The 12,324-nt window shown below is 40.0% G+C and overlaps 1 protein-coding gene across 1 annotated transcript in view; it reads right to left on the bottom strand.

Moving 5' to 3' along the window:
• Positions 1–323: 323 nt before the first annotated feature.
• The window catches only part of LOC117346305 (vomeronasal type-2 receptor 116-like), a 35,042-nt gene continuing 23,041 nt past the window's right edge, over positions 324–12,324 (bottom strand). Inside the window, exons 4-5 of the mRNA XM_033915705.1 lie at positions 11,422–11,424; positions 324–1,219 (exon numbers count right to left, since the gene is read on the bottom strand). Coding sequence (XP_033771596.1) covers positions 324–1,219; positions 11,422–11,424 — 899 coding nt within the window. The remainder of the gene's footprint in view (positions 1,220–11,421; positions 11,425–12,324) is intronic.

The raw sequence follows: 12,324 nt of genomic DNA, 5'->3' as shown, positions 1-12,324 counted from the left end.
GATGAACATACAGCTGGCTTTGAATATTGGATGGACTCTGAACAAGTTGGAATGAAACTTTAGAACTTATAAATTTCTGACATAATGCAAGAATTTGTTATTTGGGGCTCCTTTTCCTAGGTACGCTAGCGTTTTTATCGCACACTACATTGCCATGCATGCTAACCCCACGCTAAGTGCAAAAAACACCAGCTCAATGGACGCATTAGCGTCCAGCGCTTGTGGCATTGCAGTGCGCGCTAAGCGTGTGCTAAAAACGCTAGCGCAGCTTAGTAAAAGGAGCCCTTAGGTTTCCTTTAACATTTCGGGAAGTTGAAGTCAATTCATTTTTTTGCGATATACTTCCTATTGTTCCTTTCAGGCCTCAATAGAATAATGTAGCACTTGGGAATAAAGATACACCCCAGTATTCCAAAACCGGAGGCCAGGATAGCAAATATCTCCACTGCTACCATATACTTGCCCCTGGTGCTCAGGTATGTAGGGATGAAAGACACCCAGACACTGCAGAATACCAGCATGCTGAAGGTGATGTGTTTGGCCTCATTGAAACTGCCAGGCAGATTTCTTGCTAGAAAAGCCACAATAAAGCTGATACCAGCCAGAAATCCCAGGTAACCCAAAACACAGTAAAATGCAATTGCCGACCCTTCATTGCATTCAATTTGAATTGTTCCATCTTCTCCTTCCATGTTAAGATGTGGGAATGGAGGAGCAGCTCCCAACCAGATGAGGCAAAGGAAGACTTGAAGAAGGGAACAGGAAAGGACTATAGAGTATGAGACCCTGGAACCCATCCATTTCCGGAGCTTGCTTCCAGGCTTAGTGCTGTGGAAAGCCATCACCACAGTGATTGTTTTTGCCAGGACAGAGGAGAGAGAGATGGAGAAAGTTATTCCAAAGGCAACCTGTCGGAGAACACAAGTCACTTTATCAGGATGTCCTATGAATATCAATGAGCAAAGGAAGCAGAGCATGAGGGAGACTAGAATAATGTAGCTTAGGTTCCTGTTGTTGGATTTCACAATAGGAGTAGCCTGGTAATAAATGAAGATTCCCAGAATGACAGCAGTGATGAAGAAAAAGAAAATGCTGATAAGTGTCAAAATGATTCCCAAAGTTTCTTCATGGGAAAGGAAGCTTATTATTTTTGGGAAACAGGCATCTCTGTTTTCATTGGGCCACTGGTCCTCTTGGCATCTTATACATTCATCCATATCTGAGAAAAAATAGAATTTTATTAGCATGTGAAAAATGGCCTCAGTTTTCAAGAATGGCTAAATATTGCTTTAAATTTTAAAGATGTGAAGGTTGATATTCAGCTAGTGGTGCTTAGCATTTTGCTGAACATGGATGACTTTATGTCCATAAATTCAATGTTAGGCCATGTCACTAGCCAAAGTAAGTCACAGAATTACTTTAACAGTGCGCAAAGGGTTCACTTTTAGGTGTGTTCTTGAGGACATCTTTGCACTAGGGAAGTAAAATAGAATGTACCTAATTTCCCTCCCTTTTTTAAAATCATAAAGAATGGGCAAAGTTTGCAAGAATTTTATTGATTATAAGCCCATTAAATTATATTTAGAAAAAAAAACCCTCACATATAACTTAAGAAATGTCAGAGGGGTTTTCACAGAGATGGAACATAGATGGACCATAGACGGGGATTACATTTAAGCCCACGGGTTTCAGAATATTGTATGTTTGATGCATAAATATCACATCTACATATTAACATTTATGTGGCCCATAGCCATATGGTAACAGTACCATAGACCTGCTTAATTTTAGTTCCTAAATGGTGATTTACTGTTATTGAATTGCCTGCTATGAGTTTTTGCAGATTAATTGCTGATATTTGTTACTTTAAAAGAATAGCATTACCGTTTCACTAAGGGGTCCTTTTATCAAGCTCCGGTAGGGGTTTAATGCATGTAATATTGCGCATTAAACCACCTAGTGCGCTAGCTGCTAATGCTTGCATTGAGCAGGCGTTAGTTTTATAGCCAGCTGCGGGGGTTAGCGCATGATGAAATATCCAACTCGCTAACCCCACTAGCGCAACTTTAAAAAACGACCCCTAAATCGTGCATGTTCTTTGTGCTAAAAAGTGTAGGAGGCTTAGTGTGTTATACTATACTATGCTTTGGTCTTATATCTCACCAAATCCTCCTAAATTAGATTTCTAAAGATGTAGAGTTTCAGTTTTCAGCTTGAGAACAGTGTAGAAAGAGACAGACCCGCAGTTTGGAGTAGGGAGAAGCAGCTTGTTTTTCTGGTTAATAGTTTGGTGGAATCTTGTAGAGCAGTATTTTTCAACCTTTTTACACCCATGGACCAGCAGAAATAAAAGAATTATTTTGTGGACTGGCAAACTACTAGGACTAAAATTTAAAAACCTCGTTTACGCCTCATCTCCGCGAGCTCGGTCCCGGCAAACCATCTGATCCCATCTGCACAAGCCGCAGTTATGATTTAATATTGAATGTATTTTATTAAAGTATAAAAAGAAACAATATTCTAAACAATTGTGATTTTATAAATACAAATATACAGAGCACAGGCCAACAAAACCCCTGTCTCCCCTCCCCATCACATATATCCCCTCTACTGTCAAGAAAACCGAACAAGCCAAGTTATTATAGAATGCTACATAGAAATATCATGCTAACAGAATACTGCAGTCCCCAGTTATGTCTCTAGGATATATATTTCAAATCTGATATATTCTAATGACAAAATAGAAATAAAATTATTTTTTTCTACCTTTTGTTGTTTCTGGTTTCTGCTTTCATCTTCTTTTCACTCTTTTCCTTCCAGCGTCTGCCCTGTCTCTTTAATCCAGCATCTGCGCGTTCAATCCAATATCTTCCCTCTCCCCCTTCTATATGTATCTGACTTCTTTCTATGCCCCTCTCCCCTGTCCATCCAGCATGTGCCTCCTCTCTCCTTTTTTCATCATTCATTCCAGCTTCACTGCCTTCTTCATTTTTATCTCTCCTACACCAGATCTAGCATCTTTATCCTTCTCTCATTTCTCTGCTGACCCCCTTTCCAGCATCAATGTCTCTCTACTTTCTCATTCCTCTCTCTCCCCTTCCCTCATCTAATCTCTCCATTCGACCCTGACCCCCTTCTCCTCCTGTAATCTCCCTGCCAGCTGTTTCCTTCCTTTTTTCTTTCTCCCTTCCCTCCTTCCTTCCTTTTTTCTTTTTCCCTTCCCTCCTTCAATTTTTATCCTTCTCCCTTCCCTCCGCCCTCTATCCAACATTAACTCTCTTCCCATCCCTTTCCCTCCTCCCCTCCCAGCAGCATCTCTCCTTCTAACTCCCTCCAAGTCCAGTAACAACTCTCCCTTTATCCAGCAGAAATTTTCTGTGGACCGACACCAGTCCGCGGACCGGCAGTTGAAGAACAGTGTTGTAGAGAATTGGTCTAAGTAGCTGGCTACCTGTATACATATAGCTTTGGGGATTAGTAAACCAGTCCCTGAATATACTGGTAAAGGAGGAATTTCTATTTGTCCTTTTTACCTTCTTTTTCCCTGATAGTGCCCTTCTGGCCTGCTTAACATAGTAACATAGTAGATGACGGCAGATAAAGACCCGAATGGTCCATCCAGTCTGCCCAACCTGATTCAATTTAAATTTTTTTTTTTTTTTCTTCTTCTTAGCTATTTCTGGACGAGAATCCAAAGCTTTACCCGGTACTGTGCTTGGGTTCCAACTGCCGAAATCTCTGTTAAGACTTACTCCAGCCCATCTACACCCTCCCAGCCATTGAAGCCCTCCCCTGCCCATCCTCCTCCAAACGGCCATACACAGACGCAGACCGTACAAGTCTGCCCAGTAACTGGCCTAGTTCAATCTTTAATATTATTTTCTGATTCTAAATCTTCTGTGTTCATCCCACGCTTCTTTGAACTCAGTCACAGTTTTACTCTCCACCACCTCTCTCGGGAGCGCATTCCAGGCATCCACCACCCTCTCCGTAAAGTAGAATTTCCTAACATTGCCCCTGAATCTACCACCCCTCAACCTCAAATTATGTCCTCTGGTTTTACCATTTTCCTTTCTCTGGAAAAGATTTTGTTCTACGTTAATACCCTTTAAGTATTTGAACGTCTGAATCATATCTCCCCTGTCTCTCCTTTCCTCTAGGGTATACATATTCAGGGCTTCCAGTCTCTCCTCATACGTCTTCTGGCGCAAGCCTCCTATCATTTTCGTCGCCCTCCTCTGGACCGCCTCAAGTCTTCTTACGTCTTTCGCCAGATACGGTCTCCAAAACTGAACACAATACTCCAAGTGGGGCCTCACCAATGACCTGTACAGGGGCATCAACACCTTCTTCCTTCTACTGACTACGCCTCTCTTTATACAGCCCAGAATCCTTCTGGCAGCAGCCACTGCCTTGTCACACTGTTTTTTCGCCTTTAGATCTTCGGACACTATCACCCCAAGGTCCCTCTCCCCGTCCGTGCATATCAGCTTCTCTCCTCCCAGCATATACGGTTCCTTCCTATTATTAATCCCCAAATGCATTACTCTGCATTTCTTTGCATTGAATTTTAGTTGCTAGGCATTAGACCATTCCTCTAACTTTTGCAGATCCTTTTTCATATTCTCCACTCCCTCTTCGGTGTCTACTCTGTTAAAAATCTTGGTATCATCTGCAAAAAGGCACACATTTCCTTCTAACCCTTCAGCAATGTCACTTACATACATATTGAACAGGATTGGCCCCAGCACCGAACCCTGAGGGACTCCACTAGTCACCTTTCCTTCCTTCGAGCGACTTCCATTAACCACCACCCTCTGGCGTCTGTCCGACAGCCAGTTTCTGACCCAGTTCACCACTTTGGGTCCTAACTTCAGCCCTTCAAGTTTGTTCAACAGCCTCCTATGAGGAACTGTATCAAAGGCTTTGCTGAAATCCAAGTAAATTACATCTAGCATATGTCCTCGATCCAGCTCTCTGGTCACCCAATCAAAAAATTCAATCAGGTTCGTTTGGCACGATTTACCTTTTGTAAAGCCATGTTGCCTTGGATCCTGTAACCCATTAGATTCAAGGAAATACACTATCCTTTCTTTCAGCAACACTTCCATTATTTTTCCAACAACTGAAGTGAGGCTCACTGGCCTGTAGTTTCCTGCTTCATCCCTGTGACCACTTTTATGAATAGGGACCACATCCGCTCTCCTCCAATCCCCAGGAATCACTCCCGTCTCCAGAGATTTGTTGAACAAGTCTTTAATAGGACTCGCCAGAACCTCTCTGAGCTCCCTTAGTATCCTGGGATGGATCCCGTCTGGTCCCATCGCTTTGTCCACCTTCAGTTTTTCAAGTTGCTCATAAACATCCTCCTCTGTGAACGGTGCAGAATCTACTCCATTTTCTCGTGTAACTTTGCCAGACAATCTCGGTCCTTCTCCAGGATTTTCTTCTGTGAACACAGAACAGAAGTATTTGTTTAGCACATTTGCTTTCTCCTCATCACTCTCCACATATTTGTTCCCAGCATCTTTTAGCCTAGCAATTCCATTTTTTATCTTCCTCCTTTCACTAATATATCTGAAAAAATTTTTATCTCCCTTTTTTACATTTTTAGCCATTTGTTCTTCCGCCTGTGCTTTCGCCAAAAGTATCTCTCTCTTGGCTTCTTTCAGTTTCACCCTGTAGTCCTTTCTGCTCTCCTCTTCTTGGGTTTTTTTATATTTCATGAACGCCAATTCTTTCGCCTTTATTTTCTCAGCCACTAGGTTGGAGAACCATATCGGCTTCCTTTTTCTCTTGTTTTTATTGATTTTTTTCACATAAAGGTCCGTAGCCATTTTTATCGCTCCTTTCAGCTTAGACCACTGTCTTTCCACTTCTCTTATGTCCTCCCATCCTAACAGCTCTTTCTTCAGGTACTTTCCCATTGCATTAAAGTCCATACGTTTGAAATCTAGGACTTTAAGTATCGTGCGGCCGCTCTCCACTTTAGCCGTTATATCAAACCAAACCGTTTGATGATCGCTACTACCCAGGTGAGCACCCACTCGAACATTAGAGATACTCTCCATTTGTGAGGACCAGATCCAATATCGCTTTTTCCCTTGTGGGTTCCGTCACCATTTGTCTGAGCAGAGCCTCTTGAAAGGCATCCACAATCTCCCTACTTCTTTCCGATTCCGCAGACGGAACATTCCAGTCCGCATCCGGCAGGTTGAAATCTCCCAACAGCAGAACCTCCTCTTTCCTTCCAAACTTTTGGATATCCACAATCAGATCCTTATCAATTTGCTGCGATTGAGTCGGAGGTCTGTAGACTACACCCACGTAGATAGAAGTTCCATCTTCTCTTTTCAGAGCAATCCATATCGCTTCTTCCTCTCCCCAGGTCCCTTGCATTTCGGTCGCTTGGATATTGATCTTTACATAGAGAGCTACTCCTCCACCTTTATGACCATCTCTGTCCTTCCTAAAAAGATTATATCCCGGTATGTTTGCATCCCATCCATGTGATTCACTGAACCATGTCTCTGTGATAGCAACAATATCTAGATCTGCCTCTAATATCAGGGCTTGCAGATCATGAACTTTGTTGCTTAGACTGCGAGCATTTGTGGTCATCGCTTTCCAGCTATTTTTCAGCGATAATCTCCTTTTTCGTATGGATTTTTGTGTCGTTTCACTTTCCGTTGCAATACTAAGAAATGAGTTGCTGATATTGCTTATGTTGCAGCCTTTACTACTATCACATCTTTTCTTTTGCCGGGGGTGGTCTCTATAATTGTCCTTCGTACACATAACCATCTATAGGGTACCATAGGAGGCCAGGGGTTACATTTAAAAAAAAGAGCCCCCAATCCCCTCCTACCCTCCCAATGACATCTTCTTTCCCTCCAGTTTCTTTAAGAAGCTTGTCATCTTGATGCTTCTGATCACTATGAATAGGACAGCATTTTGAGATTAACCACAGGTTTTTTTTAATTCAAATATCACATAAATAAGATTCCATAGATTAGTGACTCTCATGATAAACTAAGCTACAATAACAGGCTAGTTTCTTACGGGTCCCATGGCAACAAGAGGGCATCCACTCAAACTCAAGGGTGGGAGATTTCAAGGTAACATCAGGAAGTACTTCTACACTGAAAGGGTAGTTGATCATTGGAATGGCCTTCCACATCAGGTAGTTGAAGCTAGCAACGTGCTCGACTTCAAGAAATGATGGGATAAACATGTGGGTTCACTTCGGGGTGTTGCTTAGAGGGAGTGTTCTTTTAAGGGGAGGGTTCTTTTGAGTGGGCAGACGTGTTGGACCGGTGGCCCTTTACTGCCGTCATACTCTATGGGGCTCATAATCAAAAGAAAAAATGTCTAAAAAGTGGCCTAATTGGCTACTTGGACGATCAAAAAGCCTGATTGTCCAAATACCCATAATCAAAGCTAGTTTTAGACGTATCTAAAACCAGCTTAGGCTTTTCCCCTGCCTCTAAATGCACAGAGAGAAAAGGCATTTTTAGAGTAGGGTAAAGGGCAGGCGGTGAGCCGACCTAGACTTAGGCATGCAGCAGGTGTAACCAAAACTTTAGGCAGGTTGCCTAGTCGGCACTTATACGTTTTGACTTATACGGGTTTTAGTCGCCTGGGCCAATCCGGCCCCATTCCGGAGCCGGCTAGCCTGTTGGATGGGCGGGGTTTGGCACCCGTCCATCCGGCCAACATTGACAAGGTATGGAAGGTGGAATTAGGAGTAGGGGGTCGTGGAGTCGGCGGGGGGGTCGTGGGTTGGCGGGGAGGGCAGATCGAGGGTTTGGAGGGGGTGCGGTCGTGGGGGGGGCAATTTGAGAGCAGGAGGGCCTGGAATCCCTCCTGCCCATATTTTAGTGGGGGTGGGGGGTAGGGGGGCCACCTGGGCAGGAGAGGATGTGCTCCCTCCTGCCTTATCTTGTTGGAGGTGGGGGTCACGTAGCCAGGAGGGCTTGGGCTCCCTCCTAGCCCCATCGGACTCGGGGGGATTGGAGATTGCGGGGCAGGAGGGTTTGGGTTTCCTCCTGCCCCGAACGTAATCGGGGGTTCGGGGATGGGCCGCGGGGCAGGAGGGCTTGGGCTCCCTCCTGGCCCCAATGGACTCGGCGGGGGGGTTGGGAATTGTGGCACAAGAGGGCTTGGGCTCCCTCGTGCCTCAATCTTCATTGAGGGTTCACGGGTGCCACGGGGCAAGAGGACTTCGACTCCCTCTTGCCCCGATGTCATTGGGGAGGTCAGGGTGATGCAGGGCAAGAGGGCTTGGACTTCCTCTTGCCCCGATGTAATGGGGGGTGGATTCTGTAGCCGGTGTTGTATTTGACAGACACCGGTTACAGAATCCAGCTTTTAGGCGAAAGACTGGCTTCTTCGCCTAAAAGCTCTTGTTTTGGACATTTGGGGCTTAGGCTTTTTTTTTGGTTGATTATAAGGTATAAGTTTAGACGTAGTGGTGGTCTGGGCATTAAAACAGCTGAACGTAGATGCAGGCCATTAAAAAAAAAAACTACTTTTGGACTTTTTTTTTTTTTTTTAATATTTTATTTATTAGTTTTTCAGTCTTACAACGATTGAATCACAGATAATATAATTACTAGTTATATGACAATTGAAACTACAATCAATAAATCATATCATAAATGATAATACCCTCCCTATTTTTACATTTCTTATTTCCAAAAATTTATATATATCCCACCCTTGTCCTATATACCTACATCCAATGTGCTAAGAAACTGATCAAGTAGAGTATTTGGTCAATGGTTCCCAAATTTTCTTAAAGTTATGAAGATTTCCTTGTTGTAGTGCTAGTACTTTTTCCATTTTGTAAATATGACAAACAGAATTCCACCAGAATGTATAATTTAATTTGGTATAATCCTTCCAATTTTGAGTTATTTGTTGCATGGCGGCTCCTGTTAATATTAATAGCAGTTTGTTATTATTTGCTGAAATCGGACTCTGAGTTCTCATTGCAGTGCCAAATAGTATGGTATCATATGAAAGTCCGACATGATTTTCTAGTAATTTGTTAATTTGGGGCCAAATTGAATTCCAAAAGGCATTTACACAGGGACAGAAAAAAATTAAATGATCTAACGTCCCTATTTCTATTCTACAATGCCAGCATCTATTGGTTCTAGTACTATCTATTTTTTGCAGGCGCGTAGGGGTCCATAATACTCTATGCAACAAAAACATCCATGTTTGATTCATAGATGCTGACTTTGTAGACCTTAATCTCCAGGACCAAAATCGTGGCCATTGAGAAGCAGAAATTGTCTGTCCAATCTCAATACTCCAAATATCCCTAAGTCCAGTTTTCTTTTTTTTATTTAAAAATCCATATAACAATTTATACCATTTTGCTGCTTGGTGACCCAAAAAATCCGCCTGGAAACATAAAACCTGCAGACTATATTGACTATTAAGATCTTTCCATTCAGGGAACCCTGCCTGAATGGCTTGCTTCAATTGCATCCATTTAAAGTATTGTGTTTTATTTAATCCAAATTTATTTTGCAATTGTGAAAAACTAAGCAGTGAACCATCTGAAATAACATCATTTTGTGTCCGTATACCTGCTATTATCCATTGTTTCCAGACGATCTTAAATCCGCCAATCCTGATCCTGGAGTTTACCCAAATAGATTGATTTAATGATTTAGCAATTGGTTCTGGTGATAAATTACTAATATATCTTAATGTTTTCCAAGTGTCTAATAAAATTCTGTTATCTTTATATCTTCTAGGCATTGTTATACTAAGTAAATGTTCTAAGTGTAATGGGAATAGGAGCCGCCATTCTAAATATAGCCAATCTGGTACATTCTCCATGAGGTCTGGGAGGATCCAATACATGCCCTGTCTTAGAATATAGGCTTGATGATACCTATAAAAATTTGGAAAATTTACCCCTCACTCCACAATTGGTCTTTGTAATGATACTAAAGCTATTCTGGGTCTTTTCCCAAACCAAACAAATTTTGTTAGAAGATTGTTTAATTTTTTATAAAATGACCCCTGAAAAAATATTGGTATCATACCCATTTGGTAGCAAACCACAGGCAATATCATCATTTTAATTGTTTGAACTCTTCCCCACCAAGAAAGATGTAAAGGATTCCATTGCTCACACATTTCTGTTATTTTTCTTAATAAAAGTTTTTCATTTTCTTTGACTGTATCTTCAATTGTATTTTTGATAATAATTCCTAAATATTTTAGACCTTCCTCTTTCCAGATAAATGAATATGAATCAAATAAACCTTTGGTACAATGAACATTAATTGGAAGAATTTCAGATTTACTCCAATTAATTTTATAACCCGAAAATTTACCAAATTTCTCTAAAAGATTAAGCAAACATGGAATAGTATTCCCCGGTTCTCTTAAATATAATAAAATATCATCTGCATAAGCAGAAAGTTTAAATTCCCATTGGGAGAATGGGATTCCCTTTATCTCCTTAGTTTGATTAATTGCAATTAATAAGGGTTCCAAAACAACATCAAAAAGTAAGGGGGACAAAGGACAACCTTGTCTAACTCCCCTTCGCAAGTTAAATCTGTCTGATAGATTATTATTAATATATAATCTTGCACCAGGAGAGCTATACAATGTCTGAATCATTTTAATAAAACCAGGGCCAATACCAAACCATTCTAAAGCTTGATACATAAAGCTCCATTCAACTCTATCAAAAGCTTTTTCTGCATCTAAAGACACTAGAAAAGCTGGATCATTAATATTTTTTGCTAAATTTAATGAGTGAAATGCTAGTCTAGTATTATTTGATGAATGTCTTTTAGCAATAAATCCAGTTTGGTGTACATCAATGATAAAAGGAAGAGCTTTTGCCAATCTTATTGCTAAGGCTTTAGCAATCAATTTACCATCTACATTCAATAAAGAAATAGGCCTGTAATTTGAAACCAAGGTAGAATCCCTGTTTGGTTTTGGTAAGACAATAATTATTGAATCAGCCATAGTTCCTGATATATTCCCATTATTCATTTGATACTGATACAAATTTAATAGATATGGTAAAATAAAATTTTGAAATGATTTATAAAATTCAACAGTATAACCAGCACCACCCGGAGCGGATCCAACTCTAAGAGACTTCAATGCTGATTCTATTTCTTTTAAAGATATAGGTTCTTCTAAACTTCTTTTTATATGATCCGGAACATTTGGTCCAATAAATGAATTTAAGAAATTTAATCCATCTTGTTCTTTATTTTCATAAGATTCAGAAGAATATAAATCTTTGTAAAAATCAAGAAACTGTGTTAAAATATCTTTAGTGTTAGTGTGTGTATTACCTTGTGTGTCTTTAATTGCAATAATCTTAGATTTTCTTTTTTTTTGCTTTTAGAAAATTTGCTGATAATCTACCAGCTTTATTTGAATTACCATAGAATTGAACTTGCCTATAAAATATATCTTTCCTCACAAATTGGGAAGAAATCTCATTATATTTAACTTTTACTTTTAATAACTCTTGTAGTGTATTGTTTTCCCATTTCTCAATTAATTTATTTTCTAAAATTTTAATTTGTTTTTCCAAATCAACAAATTGTTTTTTAAGTTGTTTTTTTAATAAATGCTGAATATGAAATATTTCCTCTCATTGTTGCTTTAAAAGCGTCCCATAAAATCTCAGCATTAATGTTATCCGAATTATTTATTTGAAAAAATTCTTGCATCTTTAATTTAATATCTTCCAGAAAGTTCGAATCCGCTAGTAGAGCATTATTAAATCTCCAGATTGAATTAAATTGTTCAGTATCGTGATTCTGAAGGTCAATTCACACACCAGCATGATCTGAAATTACAATAGGATCAATAACAGCTTTCAACACACGCTGCGCTATATTATTAGACACGAATATATAATCAATTCGTGAAAAAGATTTGTGGACCTGAGAACAAAAAGAAAATTCCTGATCATTAAAATGAAGAATACGCCATATATCAACTAAATCACAAGATTGAATCAAATTATCCAAACCTAATGACTTCATAATTCTACTTGGTCTCTTATCCAAAATCGGATCTATTACAGCATTGAAATCTCCTGCTACTATTAAATTAGAAGCAGCCAGTGGTAACAGTAATTGCTGAACTTGTTTAAAAAACTCCATTTGATTCGAATTAGGAGCATATAAATTGAATAAATCCAGGGTTGTATTTCCCAGAACCATTTTGATATGTATCCATCTTCCTAAAGGATCATAATTTATTAGTTTAAAATCTGCATTGCATTTTCTATTTATCAGAACAGCCACCCCAGCTTTT

This window comes from Geotrypetes seraphini, chromosome 12, assembly GCF_902459505.1.
Source record: "Geotrypetes seraphini chromosome 12, aGeoSer1.1, whole genome shotgun sequence".
Lineage (NCBI taxonomy): Eukaryota > Metazoa > Chordata > Amphibia > Gymnophiona > Dermophiidae > Geotrypetes > Geotrypetes seraphini.
The sequence above is the reverse complement of the archived record's forward strand: the minus strand, read 5'-3'. Positions and strand labels throughout refer to the sequence as shown.